This window comes from Vidua macroura, chromosome 1 (assembly GCF_024509145.1).
Source record: "Vidua macroura isolate BioBank_ID:100142 chromosome 1, ASM2450914v1, whole genome shotgun sequence".
In the NCBI taxonomy this organism is placed as follows: Eukaryota; Metazoa; Chordata; class Aves; order Passeriformes; family Viduidae; genus Vidua; species Vidua macroura.
In genome coordinates this window covers 32,138,711-32,161,290 of record NC_071571.1, presented here as the reverse complement: position 1 = coordinate 32,161,290, position 22,580 = coordinate 32,138,711, and the positions used below count along the sequence as shown (strand labels likewise).

Below are 22,580 nucleotides of genomic sequence, written 5' to 3'. Positions count from 1 at the left end.
CCGAAGTCAGAACAGATCCTCGTGGAAGCTGTTGCTGCTCTGTTAAACTCAGTCGGGATTTGTCAGCTTCGTCCCTTACCCTTTGCTACACTTTTGCATTTGGTTTGGGACTTTTCTTGAGGCATTTGAGAGCTGGTTTTCTGCAGGCTCACACGCAAGCAGTAGAGAGAGTGTCTGCGAAATGACTCTGATCACTCGTTCTGCCCTGCCCGGGAGAAAGCGGGAGGAGCGATCTCCGAGCAGGAGCTGCATCCGCAAGTCCTGGCAGCACGTGGGAGATGGTAGCTCTCTGTCTGCTCGCTGCTGGTTCTGCTCCTGCGAACACAAAACCAGCTAGGTCATTTCTAGCGGTCCTTCCTGTGTGTAGAGGGGGAAAGAGGTACAAGCTCTGTGGACTTGTAGGCATTCTTAAGGAATATATTATGACTTCTTAGACAGGGGCTAATAGCAAATGAAATAGCAAAATCTCAAATGTGTCCGTGATCTCTTTTGCTGGTTCTGTGTGATTTCTCTCTTGGCCATGCAAAGCTTTATTCAGTTACATTTTTTCCCCTGGCTAATTGTGATACAGAAATAATGAAAAAAAATTACACATGCATCAGTAAACACCAGATTTCAAACTTGTGCACTAGGTGACAAGTTAAAATTACTTGCAGCCAAGAAACTGATGAAGGTACAAATAGCTCCAAATGAAATGGTGTGTTTATAGCTACTCTTGTACTTTTGAAGTGACCTTTCAGTTTTGTACAATAGGTGTCTCACTATTGCCATAAATTGAGGTGCACAACAGGACTGTACCTGTTTTGTACTTAGCTTGCCATTTTCTTTTGCTGTTTGTGAATGTGGCAGGGGAACTAGTAATTTTAAGGTGGCATTTCTTCCTTGCTCATCTCCTTTCGTTCTTCTTTTCAGAATGTTCAAGTTATTTCTGTGCTATAAATGTTAGCTGGCTAAAGTTTTAAATTGTATCAAACCTTTCAGTCACTTGAAGTCAGAAGGGGAAGAAAAAAACCCAATACCAAACCTTGTACTAGTCCTCAGCATTAGATGATTAAAAGCATAGATTGTGGTTTTTTTGGTCCATCTTTCAGGTGTTGAGCAGTAGAGAAGATATGTAAGTTTTCCTTCTGAAATGAAATGTGAGCAGGTAGTTTTGTAAAACTTGTATAAGTGTTTCTGGAAAGGACTCCCTCCCCTCCAGCCCCCTTCTCAACAATGGATATACCCTGTTCAGTGACAGCATCGATGGCCAAACTTGGGTGTGGGGCTAGGGTGAGACCTGCTATTGGTATGGGGGTTGTTGGGTTTGGATCCTTCTGTGAATGGCACTATGAAACTCATGAATTTTAATTTGAATCTACAACTGTGAGAGAGTAATGGCACAACACAGTTTGAAGCACATTGAATAGTGTATTGGCTGCCAATTTTGTGGTTTGGGGTTTTTCTGTATTAGAATTTCCCAGTATTTTTAATATGTATGAATTGTATGAACATCTCCTTTTATGTTCTACCTCAGGACCCAGCTTCCAAGTTTCAGGTTGCTGTGTGAGATTATTTTGATGTTTCAGAGCAGTATATCACTACTTTAGGGTGACTTTTTCAGCAGTATCACTAGCTGAGATGATGGTCTAAGGGAAACTTTGCAGGCTTCAAGGAAATTTTCTGCTCTCCCTATTACAGTGAAGCTGCTCCTGACTTTCCCTGCTTTATCGAAAATGAAACCTTGACAGGGTTGTGTGTGGTTTGGGTTTTCGTTCTCCCTTCCTTGCCTATTTATATGATCAAATGCTGAAATCTGCTCCTACTTGCTTGAGAGGGAGTGAAAACAGCTGAGAAATACTACAAAACTAAGACCTGTGTCTGTTTTCTGGCCAAATCATATTTGTTGCTTGATCCATGGTCGCTGTAGTGTTGGGGATGACACCTCCACATGAGGAGCAGTTTGGGCAAATGGCTTTGTGCTGTAACCTCTGCTTGTGCCTTGAACAAAGCCTGTTGGGAAGACATTTTAAGATGTAAAACACTCACTGCAGGCCTGGGTAGGTGGTGGTGTTAGGGAAAGGAGTGTATTTTAAAAGGATTTGGGGGCGAAAAGGAAAGCTTTTGATTTTATTGCTAGACAGGAACATCTTAAAACTTGTTTTGCTTGAAGACTTCACTGGCTTGTATAAATTTAACTGTTATAAAAAGTCCTTAAAATGTTAAGCATTTTTTTCTGAGAGAGGCCGTTATAGCACAATTAAAGTGTGAGGTAGAACTAAGTGTTTGAACACAAGACACTTACTTTACCTGCTTTGGTGTACCAAAATGTAGTCGAGACCTTCTAAGTCTCTACTGCTCTCTCTTGTCCCCTCTCCCTTCTCCAGAGCTCCCCAGGATGGTCAGACTGTCCCTAGTAGCTCAACATACCTGAGCCTAGCCGAAACTGTGTTAATCTACACATTCTTGTAAATCCCAAGGGGTTTGTGGCATCTCTGGCATTTATTTGTTCTCTCACTTTGGGGGGAAGGGAGGAGACAAAGGACTTGGCTGTGAAGGCAGCCAGCACATTGCCAGCCTTTGCAGTAGCACTTCAAAGTGAATGTTTTGTTTACTAGATAAGTGAAAACTGATGTAAATTTGGGGTGAAGATACAATAAATTTACTGATTTTTATCCTCTCCTCCCAATAAGGAATGAAGAATGTTAATAATGTAAATATTAGAAAAGAGTCCATTATTAGATTAATGAAAAGCTTAATATTAAAACAAATGTATTTATTCAAATTTATATTCCTTACTTTGAAGGATTGTAACATTGTGACATATCATCTTGGTGAAGTAAAAAAACCAAAATAACAACAAAAAACTCTTAAAGTGTGTAAAGGAGAACCCAGCACAAATACATGGGATTATCACACCCATTTATAACAGAGAACTAGATACTGAAGGCCTTAAAGCGAAAATAGAAATACTCTTCAAGAAAAGTGGATGCTTCATGAAATGTAACAGCTGTCAAATGTGTAACAAGTATTTCTGTAACAGTTCTTTGGACTTGAAATGGTTTTGACCTGACATTCCCCCCTCGGCGATCTGTTGGTTTTTTTTAATTCTGTATTTGGTTTTGCCCCTTTTAGTATGACAGATGCTTAAATGTATGACACTGCCATGTATAGTCTATCTTGCAATAATGTTTTCTCTGGGTTTTTTTTTTAAACTATTTTCTTTAATTTATCTGCAGGAGTCGGAAGCTTCAGATCAGGAATATCCCGCCTCACTTGCAGTGGGAGGTAGGAAGTTACTTAAAATTATTTTTGCTTAAAAAACTGTGTTTCTGTTTCTCTCTTTATCCACAGGACTTTTCCCCTTCCCCCACCTTTCACTTGCTTTGCACACACCACCCATTCTGTTCTGGGGAAAAATCCTTTGGATGAGGGAACAATAGAGCCTTCTAAGCAATTCAGATAACTGCCTTCATTTCTGTTTTCCAAGTTAACCATAAAAAATGTTGAAATGGATTCCTTGGTGAATGCTGACTTCCTGATGCAGTCACTCTCTTTGACTGAAAGCTCATCCATTTTGGACCTTGCTGGTGTTTGGTGTATGAGTTCAGCAAACTTAATAAAAGTTCTTATTTAGATACCTTTACAGAAAAACATTTACAGAAGCAGAAATTTAGTTCTGCTCCTTTTTGGGTGTGGGGTTTTTTGGGGGCTTTTTTTGGGGGCTTGCTCCTCTGTATTGGTGGCATTATGGCAAATTTTTTGTTCACAGTATTCTGATTATTGGCTCTCACCAGTATAATATGTACTTGCTATTTACACTCCACAAATAGTGTTCTAATTTTTACAGTAAATTGCCAACTGTGAGAACAGATAGACAAGTTTTCTTTACTGCTTTTCTGCTTTGTATATGTTTAAAATGTTTTTTCAAGTTTTATTAGTGTTAAGTCATCCTCTTGCCTGAGGGAATTTAGAGGGTGGTGGTTTTGGGGATAAAGCTCCTGTAGCATTGTTCTCCAGTGGGTTTGGTCTGTTGCCTTCATCTGACTTTCCATCTGCAGCTACTTTGTTTGCACTGCCTGATTGCCTCCTAGCTTTGAAGGAAAATGGAGGCATTGGTCTGTTGAATCAAGGCTGTCACCCACAGGGTCTCTGTCAGGTATCACACCACCTCTCATTGCTCCAGCCTGCCTTTCTGGTGCCAGCTGTCCATGTGAGCTTTTCCTCCGCACTTCCCAAGCCTTGCATACCCCACCACTTAATGGTATCCACTTGATATCTCTTATTTCAATTTCATAACTGCTTTTTTATGTCAAACTTCTGGGAAGCATAGTAATAGAAATGGCTGAGGCTGACTAATTTGAAAATTAACTTGTTTTTTGGTACAAAAAATTCCTCTGAGGATTTCGTGTAGGACTTATAAGTATCAGAGCAGAGGCATACAACTCAGAGATGTGAATAAATGGATGTTTAACAGGAGTGCTGTTGAACAGCATACTTAAAAATGCGTCTACCTGCTCGTGACTCCTTACACACGTAGTTTATACTAGTATATTACAGGTATCTACCCTGTTTCCCATCTGATTTCTGACTTAAATGATCCCTCTTCTCCATTGTTGCAGTTTCTGTTGTGACATCTGGTCTCAGATATTTTCTCTGCCCATCTTTTTAGAAACACTTTGTCTTCAGAAAGTTCCTAAGGAAGAGTCAAAATTCTCCCTGTTAAAATCATCTCAGCCTTGCCTACATGCTCTAAAGTTACTTTTACAGACCTGACCCTTTGAGCACAGAATTTATAGACCCAAAAGTTTCTACAATACTTTTTTTGCATTCTCTTGCAACATCAGGGTTGCCTGGCAAGTACAATTTGTCCACTAACTCCCTAAAGCTTTTCTTTGTAAGTGCTGGTGGTCTGGCACCTCTGCACTTAAGCAGGTAAGCTCTGTATGTCCTTAAAATAGTGCTGATAAAATACAGCGACTGGTGATTAAGGGAATTGTCTTATGTCAGTTTACCTTGCGTTCTGATATCTATTTTTTGGTGTTAAAATCCTTGGAAAAACTTCCTTTGAACTCTGTAAGGTTTTTGATGATTCCCCCTTAAAACAAGTATTTCTTAGTGGGGAGAGTAGAAACGTATGTGTTCAGAGAGGTATTTATATCAAAGCAGTGTTCTTGCAGACTATTTTCTGTGTGGACGGTATGTATGCATGTGTAGCAGCTGGAGTGATTTTACTTAGATTGTGTTTTATAGTCCCCCTGTGCCAATTCACTTGCCTCATCACCCCTTTGTTAATTGCTTGAATCAAGACTGACTTCTAATAGGTGTGAAATCCTTAAAACCAGACCAAAACAACTGATGAAAGAGGTTTCTAGGTTAGTTAGTCCAGGTCCCATGTATGTTTCATATTGAAATACAAAACACAGTTTGTACTCTGCAACACCGCTCCTTTTACTGTGACACAGGATATGTGAAAAGAACAGCAGATTAATGTTCTTGTTGACTGTTTTCCCCCGGTATAGCCACTCTTGGGAAGGTTAGGGTGCCATTCTTTGCAAAAGCTGTAGTAACTGTCTTGTTTTCATTTATTTTTCTTTACAAAAACAAGCTCTTTATAAAAAGCCTATGAGAGTGCCCCTAGAAGTCAGTGTGCTTGCCTCTAGTTCAGTGATTCACAGCTGTTCTTGTTGCCAGGGTGTCACACAGTGGTACCTGTATGCCTTGGGCCATGTGGGACTTGGACCAGCAAGTACCTTTGTGCACAGAGATGGCCCTTGGCTCATAACAAAACACCTTCAGGGCCCTCTTATAAGGAAGGCATCCATAACGTTCTTAAATACAGCTCATCTGAAACAGAGTTTGGTAGCAGCTCCCACTTCTGACCACCACAGATGAATTTTGCCTCCTGGTTCCCAAAACTAGAAAAATTTTCAGGGAATATTGAAGGTTAATTTGAACCAAAAATTTTTGAGATCCATCACCTGAGGAAGGTGCCCCACTGTTGATATAGGTGCTTTGTTCTCCATGTAGATAAAAGCTGGCTTTTGAGATTCATGAAATGCTGGAGTAAATCTGTTTCTGGTGAAAACTTAAACAGTTCCTCTGGTGTACCTTCTTATCTTTCTAAGAGATATGCATGTCTATTTAGCAAAATTTAATGCCTCTACTAGACAAGAGAAAACATTGAACTTTAGTCATAATGAAATGTTGACTTCCCCTTGGATGTAACTGCATGTCCCAAAAACTCATGGTAAGACACTTGTCCCACAGTTATCCCATATGGACTGAGAAACAGTGGCCATTTATGCCCACTGAGTAATAGGCATTTATTAGCAAGACTTGTCAGGAATGAAGTCCTGAAATTCAGAGTAGCTATTTGCTTTTCTGGTCTCCCCTTTTGACAAAAACATTCCAACTAGTGTTCTCCTTCACATAGGTTGACATTACTGATTAAAATTCTGACTTTTAAAACCAGCCATAGAAATTGGGCTTGGTTCCTCTGTGTTATGTAAGACCTCACTATGCACTTATCAGACCATCATGGTATAAGCAAAAAAAGGTAAGATAACCCTTTTAGACCATATTCAGAGCTAAGTGGTGGAGAAAAGGGCAGATAATGAACTGCTATAATCTGCCGAGTTACTACTTTGAAGCAAAACCGTAAGGTTGCTATCCTGAAAAGCTCACTTGAAAAGTGCAGCTGTAAAAGATAAAATTCTAATTTATTCCAAGTCATTCAAGGTTAAGTTTGTACAAAACTTGTCTGGTAATTAATTTGAACTTCACAAGATTTCTGGCAAGGTTCTGTAGGTTTCTGTATGTGTGGGTTGGGTACTCTTGTGCTCCTTGCCCAGATAGGAGAAACTGAAGGTGGAGGGAAGGCAGCATCTCTGTATGGGCTAAGAAAATTTAGGTGTTGCCTCAGACTGTATTTGGAGTCTGGACGGATAGAGAATTAGCCTGGGTCATGTGTTCTACTCATCCATGAGTTCACTTGCATCTTGCCCCTATCCTCACTGGGCTGTCTCTGAGTATTCTGGATTAGTGATAGATTCCATGGAAGCATCGTGACTTCTGCATGCATAATCTTCCTTTTTTGCTGCTTACACATAATTTGCCTATAGAGGTTATTGTATCCATAATTTGCAATTTGGAGAACTCATGCATGACCAGATCTTATTGTTTAAATAAATCATTTTATCTTGTTACAAAGTCTGTTTTGTGAAGCAAACTCTCAAACAGTTAGTGCATAATTTTTAGTGGTAGTATGTGGGTAGTAGCAGTGTAATACGTAGTGGTAGTATTCTTCCTCTTTTCTGTCCTCACTCTTGAAATACAAAGCTCAAACTGATGCTATAAATCATGACCAGTGAAGGATTTGGTAAACTCTTGTTTCCCATTCTCCACATATACCAGTCTCATCTCTTACTCACTGGAAACAAGTACCCTGGCTCTGTGGTTGCTGCAGAAAAGTAAATAAATGTCTTACTCTTTCCTGAACTGCAGTCTGTAGCTAATTTGACTTCTAATTTATAACGGCAAATACTCTCTCCCTTACCTTGTGTGTATTGAGCACTGGAGGTGTATTTGCATGACAAAATTATAGGCCCTCTGGAAGGAGATACAGGTATGGTGATTTAAAACTGAAGTACCTAGAGTTTGTTTCTGGTGTAACACAATGGGGATTTGAGTACTGAGAAGGAACTGTGCAATGCCAACCCCTTTTTTCTCTTTCTTTTAAAACATTTTAAAACTAGCATCTATGGGTGTAGAAGATGCTTCAAGAGATTTTCTCTCCAAATATTTTTTACCATGTTTAGTGAATAAAACACTAGAGAACAGACTTTCAGGACACAGATGGTGCCAGAAATGGCACTTGCTGGCTCAGCAGGAAGGTAGCTGTTGAAGAGTTCCCACTTATCTTCTGTGGGCTTATTTCCTTATTGGTTTGGATGGAGCAGATAAACAGATAGTGTTGATGAACTTGGTAACAAAAAAGGTAGACTAAAAGCTGAGCATATGAAGTGTGAACCTGTTGAGTGAGCAAAGAAAAGAAGAAAAATGCTGTGAACGTGTATTTCTAGCTTTGCTGTGAGACTTGCAGGTTGCTTTCGGGGACAGAAATGTGTGGGAAGGATGGTCTGATTTAGCTCTTCTGAAGGCAAAAGAATGTTACTAAACAGGGTTTGCTTTTCCTCATTTTTTCATGGAAATGAAAAATTAAGTCTGATAGTTATGTTAAGACCTCCAATGTTTCAGATTCCCCAAGCAGAAGTAATGAAAAAGGATTTCTAGAGCTGCAAAGTGAGTGCGGGTTCTGCATCAATATTTCTGACCATGCAAGGAAGGTGGAGATGTCTAAAAGTTATCTGCGTATTTTGTAAGACAACTTTGAGAATCATTAAAAGAAGAGACAGATTCTCACTGGGCAAATGTTTGTAAGTCCTACAGTGCACTGAGTAACTGTTCTGAGGAGCTGTAGTAGCTTGTATCACTGCTTTGAATAAAGCAGCTAAGCTCTGTGGGGTGGATTGGTTGTTCTTCAGAGATGCAGTGTTAAAACTAATCTTGATGAACGGTACCTGCTTAAGATGCAGGATATGAAGAGGACAGGTGGGGATTTTGTGGGTTTTGGGAAAAGAAAACCAATGAAATGATAGCAATTAACAATAAGTTATGATTATATGAAGCAGATATTTCTCATAAAACCAAGACGTAAATAGGAGATGCAGGAATGATCTGTAAGAAAAACAAAAAGAACTCTAGATCTAAGGTGACTCAACAGTAAAGATGTATACAATATATCGAAATATGATCTCTCACCTCAAGCTTCCTCTAAGAATCCTAACTTAATGTAGTGCTATAAAAATAGCATTTAGCTATAAAAACGCTAGCAGAAAGCTAAGCATGCACAAATCTGCTGCTGCCTGCTAGGTCTGGGAATATCTGGTAGGGATCTTTGAGAAGGAGACAGAAAGCAATGTACTACATCAGGCACTAAGCTGTATTTCTTGTCAATTGCTACTTGTCCTACTCAGCAGGTGAATGGAAAACATCTTATTCTGCTCTCTGCTGCAGTCTTTTACATATTGGAAAATCTATGATGCTTTGGGAGGGTTGAGGAGTGAGTTTAAGTTCTTTCAACTTCTTCTCAAGACTCTTATTTCTAGGCTATTGATTGTTGTGAAGTCTCTTACCTGGGAATTTCCCATGAGGCTTCTCCAGAGTAATTTCTGTAGTTTAGGATTGCTTTGAGCTCTCGTTCCCAGGTATATTGTCACTCCATTTCAGCTTTGTACCATCTTCAAATTTAGTGAGCAGAAACCTGATACAACACTAGATGGTGTAGTCCCTGCAAACCCTGTGAAACCAAGCCTTTTATTTTGACAGTAGGCTGGTAATGACTGTTACCTGACAGGGATGCCAAGGTCAGCCTCTCACCTGCTGTTGTACTGTTGTCAGTGTTTGCCTTATGAGCTTGTTGTAGGGGACAGTGTCAAAAGCCTTTGGAAGGGAGATTCCCTTCCTTTCCCCAATTAATTCTGTTATAATGAGAAACTAGAGAGATTTATCAAGAATTATGTGCATCAAACAAAATTTGAATCTCGACCACATGCTTCGTTGGATTCCTAACTACAGGATAGAGGGCAGAGTAGCTTCTGGGGCAATGTGGAACCTCAGAAAGGCACTGCTTCCTCCTGGGCTTGTATCTAGACCCAGGGGAGTATGGGGGGCTGACTTTGCTCCTCTTCTGACAAAAAGAAAAGAGGGTGATCATCTTTTTGAGTTATCTGATCTGGGACACACACTCTGAATTAACTGTTTTTCCTGATCTACATATATTTCCCATTATCTGGCTGGGCTTAGCTGCAGGCGAAGCAATCTGATATATGCAAGTGACTGTGGCAGACCACCCAGTTTTCACTTCAGATGACATACTGGCTTATGTTGGGATTTTAATTGCCTGGCTTAATTATAGAGGGTGATATTTACAGGTTTATGTGAGGTAATCAACACCACTTGCAGGTGTTTGTTGGAGTGGAGGTCCTGGGATAAATATGCAATAAGCATATTTCTCACTTAGATTGATTTATTCACACAAATGTGTCGGTTACAGCACTGCTGATAATTGTCATACAACTATTATTAAAAACGGGGAAAATCCAATGAGGAAAGTTAATTTTCTTTGAGATTTGAGCTACAGCATTTTTTCGTTTAAATTGGAGTCTTACTAAAAACAGTTGATAGCGATACTTTTATCAAACAGCTGCCCCTCTGTAAGACTTAATATCCTAGAAGTCCCTAATGAAGGTATTTTGTTGTTCTTCTATTATGGTTGTAGGCTTAGAAAAGTCACATTGTACTAGTTAACACAAAGGTTTCTCTAGGAAACTTGTAGTAGCTTAAGTAGTGAGTAGGGAAATTAGAGGTGAGGTCAGGGCTCTGTTGCACTGAGCACCTAAAAAGTACAGAAGGTGGTTTTCCAACCAGAGGAACTAGACAAAACCCTGTTTCAGAGAAATCAGAAGACTCATGGGATCAGAGCTGGTTGACTGACCTAACTCAGAGGTGTGCAAGTTGCTCTTCTTACTTGAGGTGGCCCAGGTAATTAAGCCAAAAGAAGAGGAAGTAGAAGATTTTGGGCTGTGCTGCAGAAAATGTGGTGTTGGGTGGATGTTCAGGAAGCCACAGGACTCATATGGCAGAGGCAAGTAATTGGCTGAGCAAGTTTTAAACTGTGCCATAAGGTGTCTCAGCTTTTTGGCCATGATTTTAAGCAAGCTGAGTAGTAAGTTGCAGTGATGTCAGGGCAAGGTTTGTGAGATCCTGTGTAGGGGGCAAGGAGTGGAGAAAAGCTTTCACTTGGACCTGAGACTTTTAATCTGGGCCACACAACTTCGTGATTCATGAGTTGTCTATATATCTGTTTTAAGAGTGTAAGCTGCTTTTGGTTGTGATGGGCTCTAATTGTGAAAACACAGCAAACTGGTGAGTTTTAAGTGTTAAATTCCAGCTAATATGTGCATAATATTTGCCTTTTGAGACTGCTTTTATAGCCTCTTCTTACTAGTCTTCCCTTTCAGAAGTCAATGATAGCAATAACCAAGTCAAGGGTATAGAAAAAGGAAGAAATGTTTCAGTGCAACTGTTTGACCAAAAACTTTCCCCCCATCCAAATTTGCTCCATTGTCCTGTGACTGAGATGAGAAAAAGTCTGGTTTTGTTACTGGTATTTAGTCTTCTGTGATAAAGGAAATCACAACTTGTAATGTCTTAAATTTTCAGAAGTGTTCTAATACCTAAAACAGCTGTTAGTTTGCAAGAATTTTGGCATTGTCACCATAGGGTTGCTTGGCACTGTTAAAACAATGTGTTGCTCACAAGCCTAGAATAATAGTTACTTGTTTACCCTGTCACTAACAGTGACTCCAAAACTTGAGAAATCTTAACAGACATACAAAATTTTCTTGGTTCAAAACGTTTTGGGAAACCAGCCACCAATCCTTCCTTTTTATTTGCAGTTCTAGAAAGGTGTCAGTTAAGACCTTTGTTCAAGGACTCAGTTGTTAAGGTGTTGCACTCCTTAGTTATAATTTTTACTTAAGGAGTCACTTAAATCATGATGCAACTACTTTATCCAGCATTGTGACATGTTTGTTCTGAGAATTACAAAACCATTCAGGCTGAAAGGGGTCTCAGGAGGTCTATAGCCCAACTTTCTGCTCAAATCAGCTCTGTATTGAATTCCAGCCACATTGCTTAAGGATCTGTCCCCTCTAGGATATCTCTAGAAATGGAGTTCATGCAACCTCTCTGGGTAACCAGTTCAAAGGATTAATTATCCTGTTGGTGAGAATTGTTCTCCTTATACCTGGTAAGGATATCTGTTGTGCCTACTTAAGCCTGGTGTCTCCTGTTCGCCCACCCTCCATCTCTGTGGAGAGCTTGGGTCTATCTTCTCAGGGACCTCTGGGGCAGGCTGTTGCTATGCTCTCCCCAAAGCTGTCCTTTTTTTGGGCTCAACATGCCCATTTTCCTCAGCTTTTCCTCATTGGAGAGATGTTCCAGTCTCCAGTCACCTTGGTGGCCCTTCACTGAATTCATTCTAGGTTCTCAATGGGTGTCTTGCACTGGAGGTCCCAAAATTGGATGAAGTATTTGCATGTGACTGGTTATTCCCTTTTACTCAGTATTCATTAAGTTTACTCCATCCAATGCCTGTGTTCTTCATAATGCAGGTTGTTGTTGACCTTCTCTGCTGCCAGGTCACAGATACTTGTTTCTTCCCTCCAGGCAGAAAGTGGCCAGGTCGGGTACCATCCTCTGAGCCCTAATGCTATTCAGTATAGCATCGTTACTGGAACTTAGGCTGGATGTGGAACCTCTGCAAGCCTGTCACCTGTATATATAGCAGGGAAACCTGTCTGGGAATGGTATTGCATCTCTGCAGATACATCTTAGAGGTTGTATGCCTTGCTGGATAAATTTCTTTAAACACAATGATAAATTAAGCCATTGTTCAAACCATCCTTAAGTGAGGCAGGCCAAAAACCAAGTAAGTAGTGCCACCACACTGTTGGGAAGAGCTGCATTTCACACATAACATCATGATCTTGTTTACACTGGTACTCCAACAGCATAAACCCCAAACTGCTAAGGGACTGCTTGGTGAAAATTGCAGGTTCTGAATCTTGCAACCTCTTAGCAGAAGTCCCAAAGTAGGTTTTTAGTCCACAAAGTAATATACTTTTTAAATAAGAAAAATATACTTATCCCTATCAAAGCTATTGACATAGTTTGTCTTTTTCATGGAAATGTAATATCTCCTAATTAATTATTCATGTTGCTGATATCCAAATCTTACTCACTCAGTTTTCTCTCTGTCAAATAAGGAACCAGTAGTTCCTACTGGTGTTGTGTCTTCTGCTGAGGTGCTGGTTTTAGATGCTGAGAGTACAGCCCAAAGACTCCTGAGGAAATTAGACGTCCATACCTTTTCTGTTGGCATCTATGAAACTGCTGGTAAAGCCGCATGCTTTTATAAACAAAAATGCCTTTCAAATTTTGTAAAATTGATGTGGTTAAGAAAATAGTTATTCCTACCCTGCTCTTAGGGAAGTTCTGAACTAATTTCTGTTACCTGCCTTGAAAGAAGAGGCCACTAGCAGGGATTGTTGCTTCAGACTTACCTATTGTATAATTTGAAAAAGAATTGAAGGAAATATATGGAAGAGTTGTTCCTCAGGCAATAGTACAAGAAACTTTGAGCTCTTGTTCACAGTAGCCAAAGGAATAGAAAAATGTTAACTTCAAGTAGCTTCAATGATTCTTAATCCACTCTACTCAGTTTATGCATAAAGAACAGGAAATCAGCAACACTGGGTCAGAAGAGAGGTTAATGTACAGTCATGTAACCCACCTTTGCTGTGCCTTGGGAGGGGTCCAGGAATAAGGGCAAGGATATAGTGATAGTTCACCAGAGCAGTCTACTGGCTTTTGGCATTTTGCAGCCCTGAAACCTACTGACCTAAAACCAGTGAGTTTGTATTTGAGAAATTAATCTAGAGCTTCTGGTAAGCATGTTCTTGAACCATGCAAACTCCTGACATCCACCATACACTGCAGTGAAGTGGATTCTTAGGGCACGTTGAAGGAAGAACCATTCCATTTCACATGCTTTGAACTTCCACCTATCTCCCAGCTCCTGTATTGGAAGGAAGAGTGCATAGAAATAGCTCTGTTAACTTTTTCTCCTCCTCTATTTTCCCTACTGTTTTAATGGCCTTTATTCCTCAGCCCTTTCTTTTTCATGCTGAAGAGGTAGAGCCTGCTTAGCTGTTTTTTGGAAGCTGTTTCCCATTCTTTAATTATCTTTGTCCATTCTTGGATATTTTTATTGATTTGGAATTGAGAAACTAAATCTGCACATTACTCATTTTACATTGTTTCACTTTATGAAGGCAGTTGCTGTCAGACCACTCTGTGTATGTGTTAGGCCTTGCTCCTTTAAATAACAACAAACCCTTTCCCCTCCAAACCAACCAATAAAAACCTGCAGTAAAACCTGTGGAAAGCTAATAAGTGGAATGGAGCTTGCTTCTTATGTCTCAAGAGATTAGCAGACTTTTCTTTTTTATGATGGCCATGGCAAAAATCAACATTATCAGTAGTGCAGATCCTCCTCTGGGCATGCTGCTGGTTGCCAGGAAATGTTACATTTGAATCATATGTGTACCACATGTTGACCTAACTTTATGCAACTGACTCTTTTGTGGAGGGAGGGAAACAAAACGTGATTATTTCCAAGGGTCTGGCTAGTTCCAGTCCTATTGATGCTATAACGCAATGGTAGTCAGCACATCTCTCTCTGCTCATAGTTGTGCTTAGGCATGTGGGGTTTTTGTCTCATTTACTAGCCAAGTAGAAACTGGCTCCTGGGCTATCTCTCCAGTGAACAAGTCTGCTGTGGGGCTACTCCTGACACAAACCTATTTCATTGCTACTTTTACAAGTACACTGCTGGATTGCCTCTGTGCTCCCTCCCACAGTCAGTTTTGGTTGTAGCCTTGAACTTGACCATTCAAGGCTGAGGCCCCATCTGTGTTCCTTCTTGCAGCTCCTGTTTGCTTTCATCCAGTGCTACAGGAAAATCTTGAGTTATTTCTTGGATGAGGGGGATAAAGGAAGAAAGTGAGCTCAGCTGCAGAATCTCCTGCAGGAAAAAAAGGAGACATACAACTGAGGCAAGCAAAGAAGCTGTTGTATAAAACACAGGAAAATGTCACAGTCTTATGGGAAGGCAAGAGAGACACAACACAACCTGCAGCTGCACCATGCCATTTCACCCAGCAGCTAGTGCTCACTCCAGGAGCTGGGTGATTTGGATACTGGCTGCTGGGCTGAGGCCTTCAAAGCCTGCAATGAGGACATGAAGAATAGGTAGGAGGTCTCTAAGATGTAGGTGAACACCAACAGAGCCAAATCTGCTGAGCAGGGGGAAGAGAGGTAAAAGTCTATTAATTTTGTGTTATTCTAAAGCCCGAAGCTCCCTCTGATCCTGTGTCCCAAATTGGTAGCCAAGTACATGTGGGCAGGGAGGGAAGGGAATGTAACTTGAAATAGCTCCCTTATTTTCAGACATTGAGTGTTGTGGCAATCAAAAAGGGGGGGATGTGACTAAAAGCCATCAAAACCACTTCCAAGCACATGCCTTTTAGTGAAGCAAATGAGCAGGATTTTTAGAATATAATGCAAACAGGAAATCACTCTGAAAACTGTAGCCCACCATTAACTTGCTGGGGGAAGGGAAGACAGATTAAAACTATCCTTGCAAACAGCTGCTTTGTTATAAAACCTAATAGGGGATTGAATGCATGTGTAAGAAATGAATCCAAATCAACACCTTTTATTGGGTGCTGGTTTTTTTTTTTTTTTTTTTTTTTTTTTTTTTTTTTTTTTTTTTCTCCTCTTAGTAATAAAATCAGGCTGCTGTGATGTGAGTAGTTAGATAGCTGTTCATGCAACAATTTAAGTTATTTGCTCGCATAGTTCCTTTACTGAACTTATAGTTACCCAGTATGAGCAGCAGCTAGGAGGCCAACCTCAACTATGTACTTTGAAGTGGAGGGGTTATAATGATGTGCCAGTGGCTTCTAGGAAGGTGTTGCTTAGCCCTTTGTTGCATTGGATTTATAATTAAACCTGTAGCCTTCATGATTGTGAATAGCAGCTGTTGCCCTTCTAGATGTGGTTATTAATCTGCCTGTTAGCATGTGCTAGTGTCATTTTGTGGAGATTCAGCAAAGTTTTGGTCTGGGCAAATCTTACATGCTACCTTCTCAGCACTCATTTCCTTTTCTTGGCATGTTGTTTTCCGATGTCTCTGCTTTTCTGTCCAAATCTATAGAAATTTACAGTAACCATCCATGCAAGCTTACAGTGAAGTGATGTGTATTACATCCCAACTATAGGAATAGTTTGTTTTGTTTCCTCTTTTTGGGTACAGGACTCATGTGGACCTGCAGCATTCTCGCAGGCAGTGTGGGGTCAGCTTGTTATCCCAAACTTTGTGATTTGTAGGTATTGGTTAAACCAGCCCTAATGGTTGCTGGTTTAGGTTGCTGTCACAAGCTGGGATGACTTAAATACTTTAGTGACTGCAACCTCATAGACTTGCTTGTTGCCATTTGATTTCAGCCCCTTGCTAATGTTCAGTAATTAGCATGTGTGTAATCCATCAGCAGGTTTGGGTTCCATACCCAGGAGGTAATCTGTTTCTGGTGCCATCCCATTTCTTTCAAACATATAGTAGAAGAAACAGCACAGTGATGGAAATACTTGAAAACGTGGCTTTTGTCTGGGGCTGCAGTGGGAGTGTGCAGAGGGGGTTCATGATAGATCACATTAGGACTCTCCCAACTGTGCAATCTTCTGAGAATTGTGATGTACTCTGAGCACCTTTAGCACATGCAGGTGGCTGTATAAAAGGTATGAACTTTTTGGATATGTAGTATATGCACTAAAACCAGTCTTCAGGTATCTGAGCTCACTGGCTGTGGAATTCATTGTGGAATCTAGGAGGATGGTGGAAGGACTACAAAATATATCAGAAGAGCATAAACTTTTGCAGCTGAGCAGCTGTGAGGAAGAAAAAAAATCAGGTGTTTCTAACTAATATTAGAGATAAGTGCCCATGACTTCCACTGCTTTGCAACATGATAGCTTCTAGTATAAACCAATGTCTTGTGGTACCTCTGGACCCTATGGAAATGCGCATGCTGGTGACTCTTGAGTGGCCATATGTTCTAAAAGTAACTTCTGCCTTTGTAAAACAAATAGGAGAACTCTCAAAGTGGTGTCTTCACCTGACTAATGAAGTATCTTAACTTGCTTCAACCTGGAAGTGTGGGTTTGTTTCCAAAATAGATATAAGCTATGCAATTCTTTTTCAGCTTGTCTAAGTCTGTTCTTGCAGCTTCCCTGGGATGCATGAAGGCATTGATGTGCTTGCAACTGCCCTGTGTGCCTTCCTGTTTAAAGTCTGTAGGCAATCAGCTCATCCATCCTTTTGGAGCATTATTGTCTGAAAAGCAAAGAGAGGAACAACTTATTTTTGTTCTTGCAGTAGGAATACTTGATTTTCTGAGATTGTGCATGTCAACAGTTCCAGCTAATTTGCCATAACCAACCTGTTTTGTGGCCACCCTTGTGTTCCATTGTTCATGTTTCCATTGTGGAGTGGCTGTTAATTTCTCCACCATTTAGACAGTGAAGTAATGCAGCTTCACAGATGTGAGGCAAGGAATTGGTCATTGAGACTGCGAGGTGTAAGGGGTGTTAGAGTTGCAGCCTCCAACATCCTGGGATTACATTGACTACTCTGCATTGCTCCTGATTGTTCTGTGTGGTATTCTCTTCTGAGGTTTGTGGGATTAAAAGCATTGCCTCCTACATGAAACTTGTAACATGTATTTCTGCTTGGCAAGGAAGGTACAATGCTGTCTTTTGCTTACATTTTTGATGCAGTGAGACCACCTGTTTTAGTAGCTGATGGGAGCTTCACAAGTGCAGGGTGGCCTTCTGACCTTGAGATTAAGGAGCAAACTCATCAGGTCTGTTTGGTCATATGATCTTTCCTATGCTGGGGTGATGGCAAACTTGAAAATCTGTTCCTGGCAATGTCAGGCTGCTGATGCAAAGCTGCTTGGAGCTGACCCCAGGATTCTGCAAGACAAGAGGTGTTTGTGCTGGGCTGAGGGGCAGCAGGTGGTAGAGCACAGGAGTGTCTGTTGGAGATCCCTGCTGCTGCTCCTGAAGCCCATCTCTTGCAGTGCTTGGCACCAGGAAGGGTCCCCACATGCTCTACCCTGCTGAAGGTAGATCACAGACATGGAACTCAGCAGTGTTTAAGACCTTTAAAAATATTTTTAATAAATGCAAACACCACCAGATCAAATATGTAAGTGAAAAGACCACAGAGGTTCTGACCTGGTGCAGAATTTGCCCCTTTCAGAGAAGCAGGTGGTACAGGTTGTGTGAAAAGGTGGAGTGGAAGTAAAGTAATATGCTGTTTTCTGTACTGAGTCAAAAAAATTGAATTTGAGGAGTAAACAGGTTGTAACTGCCCTGTAACTAGTGGAGTCAAAAATCTTCATGGTGCAGTGGCGTTTGTCAGTTTTTCTCTTTAGATTTCTAGTTTTAGTGGAAGTCTGTACAACCAGAAATTATCAACAGCTGTTCCAGCAGAACTTCGACTATTTTCTGCTCTGTATGTGGTAGAAAATATGATCTTTCCTGCCTTCGTATGTCTAACCAAGTTCATGTGATTGGGTTTGGGACAGAAGAAATTTCGTTTTGCAAGTAAGAGGTTGCCTTCAGTCTGAATGGGAAATTTTCAATGAATAATGATAAAGCTAATGGCTAAATCATAAGAGTGGGCACTGATTACTTTTTCTGCCAGAGAGATCTGTGTGTGTGGGGAAGCCCCTAAAAAGCCCTACTGACTTCTGCGGCATGTTGACTTGGTTCACTGTCACTTCTTTGTGTCATGGAAAAAGCTTCTTAGTTGTAGAAGTTAAGAGTTTGAAGATTTTTTCTTTTTAATGTGGAAAAAGAAATACTTCTCAAGAGTGTTTATCTTTTGTCATCTAATTAGGGCAGATAAAGGTAGGCACTTCTTTTCACAAGTTTTCTCTGATTCAGGCAATAGTAAATTTATAATCAAGTGAGGGATCATTTGAATACTAGGTTTCAGGACATTGATATCATCACATTCAATTTTTGTCTAGGAAGTTAATTTTGATACTGAATATTAGTTCTGCTTTTCTTTTTGACATCTTAAACTTGGCAAAAAAAAATGTAGATTATAAAAAGATTGAAAATTAAAGTCTCTAGCTGAGTTCTAACATCTCATGCACAGTTACTTAAACTTTAAAAAATGCTTTCAAATAGATCTTCCCAGACTGTTAGGCTGATGCCAGATGAACAGTTATGGGGTATTTCTATAAATCAGCAAAGGAAAATTTTACCATGAGCCGAATCCCAAATCTTGTCTGTGAAGAAGAAAAGCTAAAAAATAAAACCCAAATAATCCAACAACATACCCAACCCTTTCTCTGTTTGCATTTAAAACCTGCTAACAAGCATTTTCATAACCTTACCTGAAAAAAACCCCACTGTGGTTGTCCATGAATTATTCTCTCATTTCAAGTCCCCATCTTCCTCCTTGCAAAGTACTTGCTTTTCACCAGTTTGGTATCTTTCTCTGAGTTAAGCAAAAAGTGAGCTAAAAAATAAGCTTCTGTTATCTTACCTGCTTGGTAACCTTTCTGATGCTGGTGTTAGCAGAAAAGTGTAGGTGCTGTGCATCATCCTGGTGCACACTGGGGTGTTTTTTTAGCAGGCAGTTCACCCAATGGCTTTCTAGCCTTGCAAACTATTGGGTAAGAGTTCATACCTGGAGACCTACTGCCCCAAAAGGAGACTCCTAGCCTGTGAGCCAAGCATCCTGTCCTTTTTGGCAAATAGGAGTGCTCTGGGATTCCCTTTTCCCTTCATTTTGACTAACTGTTGGAGGAAGTTGCTTTTATTTTCCTGACTCCCACCTCCTGGTTCTCCATGCTCTAACCACAGCAGCTATGTGGTAACATCCTTATGCTGTATTCCATGGGTGCTAGAGGGCCTCTTGAGATTTGTAGGACACACAGCTTTCCTGGGCCTTTTGCTTCCCTCAAAGACCAGGACAAGGGTGGGGACAGAGGGCATCTTATCCTCCTTGCCAGGGACCAGTGCCTGGTTACATTGATATGGAGAAGGTCTTTCATGAGCTTGAACTAAAGAGTTTTGAATTTCTGTGTGTGGATTTTTTTCCAGTTTTTGTGTTGTCCTGGTGCTGGAAATGTCATTCTTTCCAAATCATTTGATAGCCAAAATTTGGAGGATACAGAGACAGTTAGCATTCCAGCAGTGCTTGAAGATGCCCAAAGTGAAGGGGTGGGAAATCTTAAACCTATTCTTTTTGGTAAGTATGAGGAATAAGTAGTTGGAATTATATAATTGTGAGTATTCTTTCACCAAAATAAGTAGGTTTTCAGATCCCTTTGTTTTTTCTTGTTCTAGTGAGAAAGTTAAAATTGTATAAACCTATGTTTGTAAGCATAAGAAATACCTGGTGGGTGATGTGGCAAACATTACTTTAGAACTAAGAGGTTACTTCACCACTTGCAACTTCATGGATGCTTTCTATGAATTCTATAATCTCTGCTTCTATTTAATTTTAAGGAAAACTGGAATTAATTTTCTAAACTAAAAAAAAAAAAAAAAACCTGTACAACGAGAACTGTGAGGAAGTTCTATATTTTGCTAGCCTCCAGGAGGTATTCCTAATATAAAGCCTTCATATTCTGCAGTAGCCCATAACAGCAATCTTTGCACCTTTGATAAATGTCAGCATGTATATGAGATGCACACAAGATCCTAAAGATTTTATGTTGTGGCTATCTTGTGTATAAAGCTATAGCCCATAGAATACTCAGCTTCCTTCAGTGGTTCATGGTCATTATGAATGCAAAAATCTGCAAGTGAAATATACAGGAGGGAAATGACTATAAGTGAGTTTAGACCTCCTAATTTCCTATCCATTGCTATCAAGTCATAGTCTGCTAGGGTTTTAGAAGAATATTAGTTGAATTTGGGAGAGATGTATATAAATATTATCATCATAGCAAATGTTTCGTACAGAACTGATTGTGGATTATACTGTTCTGCAAACCACTTCTGGAACCAAGTTCTAGAGGTATTAGTTTGCACTTCTGCAAACTGATTTTCTGTTCAAAAATGTCTGAATAACACTTTGCTTGTTCACACATTTTAAGGTCTCCCTTATCTTGCTGAGTTCATGAAATGCTTTTTTCACCTCACTGCTTGTGTTGCTTAACTACCCATCATCTGATTGTAACTAATTTCTGCTGATCATTGTTATGTGGTGCTTGTGTTTTTCCTTGCCAAGGTATGATGGCCACCTGAAACAGAGGTAACTATTGTCCCAGGGTGTATTAACTTCTCCTTTATTTTTGCTAGCATTTCAATTCATGTCATCATTGCCTCTTGCATGCTTTCCTAGCTTTGGCATATCTGGCAGAATTTCTTGTAGAAGAGTTGCTTTTCATTTCCCTTGGAGTGCAATCCAGATGTAGCAATGCTGTCTAAGGAAATCCTGCTGCTTGACTCCAGCTGCAGTCATAAGGGGGTCATTAACATTGTCTTTGCTCCTTCCTGCAGTCCCATGCTATTGTAGCTGTTGTCTCCTCTGTTGTGTATCTGTCAAATTTATTAATCAGCCTAGCCTTTCACAATCTATCGGTGAGAAGATCTTTATTCCAGGAAGCAAGAAAACAGAAGGTTAGAGAGAAATGTGGGAAACTAAAAGACATAGCTTCTTCCTTTGTTTTCTTGTGACATAAGATATACAGAATAACTTTGGGTTATATCTGAATGTTAAATTAGTTTCTTATTTCTAGTAGCTACTTCATCAAACTGTTCACTGAGTAATGTGAGAACATTGAACATGTGCTGTCACCCAAAATACACAACCCACAGGATCATACTGACTATTGGATGCAGGTACCATGATGCATACTACTTGCACTGGAAGTGGTGTGCTCCACATTAAAGTCTGTTTTGGGATCATCAGAGGCATTTGAATGAGCAGGGCTCTTGCACTTTAATGTGTGTCCTGCCTATTTCACTGATTTAGTGAAATTGGGGTTTGTGTGTGGATGGCAGTCCACCATAAGTAAAGGTATTTGTCATTTGGATTTTCGAGTTTGGCTTAGGAGAGGAATACAGGTTTTTTAAAATATTCCTGAAGTGCGTTGTGCACTGTTCCCTCTTGTTCATGATGAGTCCACTTTGCATTGTACAGTTCTTCATAGGTGCCTCTTACAGTTCTTGGGGGACATCTGTGCTCCTCCTCACTTTGTAACCTGTGATACCTCATTACAAAGTTTGTCCCCACCACCCTCTCCTGCTTTCTCTGGGCTGTGCTTCAGCTGGTGGGGCTTGCCAGGGTGTAGAGAGGCAGTTTCCATCTCGCAAGGGTTCTCTGGGTGGGTCTTGCCGAGCGCAACCCTTCCCAACACAGGCAGGCTCCCTGGGTTTGGCTGAGGCTGAGATGTTCCTAGAGTGCGAGTGCCGGATTTTGTGTGATCTGGATTGGGAGACTGCCCATTTGGCTACACCCTTCCCTCAGCGACGGCCCAAAATAAACATTGCGCAAATCGCGAGTCCCTCAAACAAGCAATCAGTGAAAATTGCTGAGCTTCCACTAAGATTAAGACTAATCAAAGTGGGCAGTGATTGCAGGAGTCAGTCTTTGCTTGGAGTTTGTTCTAATGAAGCCTTCGCTGCCCCATGAAGGCACGGAAAGAATATGAAATGACACAACCTACAAAGACTTTACCACTAATTGCATTTTATGTTGTTCAGCTACACCACAATCTTTCTTGGTCTCATTTTTGGTGGAAAACCCTTCCGGTAAAGAGGAAAATTTTGTGTAGGCTAAGTAGGAGACATTGAGCTTTTGCCATGAGTTGAAATACAAC

The 22,580-nt window shown here is 40.4% G+C and overlaps 1 protein-coding gene across 2 annotated transcripts in view; it reads left to right on the top strand.

Annotated features, from left to right (window-relative positions):
* The window catches only part of IGF2BP3 (insulin like growth factor 2 mRNA binding protein 3), a 113,043-nt gene that overhangs the window by 21,701 nt on the left and 68,762 nt on the right, over positions 1-22,580 (top strand). For both annotated transcript variants that reach the window (XM_053984870.1, XM_053984878.1), the window contains one exon: positions 3,219-3,267. In XM_053984870.1, coding sequence (XP_053840845.1) covers positions 3,219-3,267 — 49 coding nt within the window. The remainder of the gene's footprint in view (positions 1-3,218; positions 3,268-22,580) is intronic.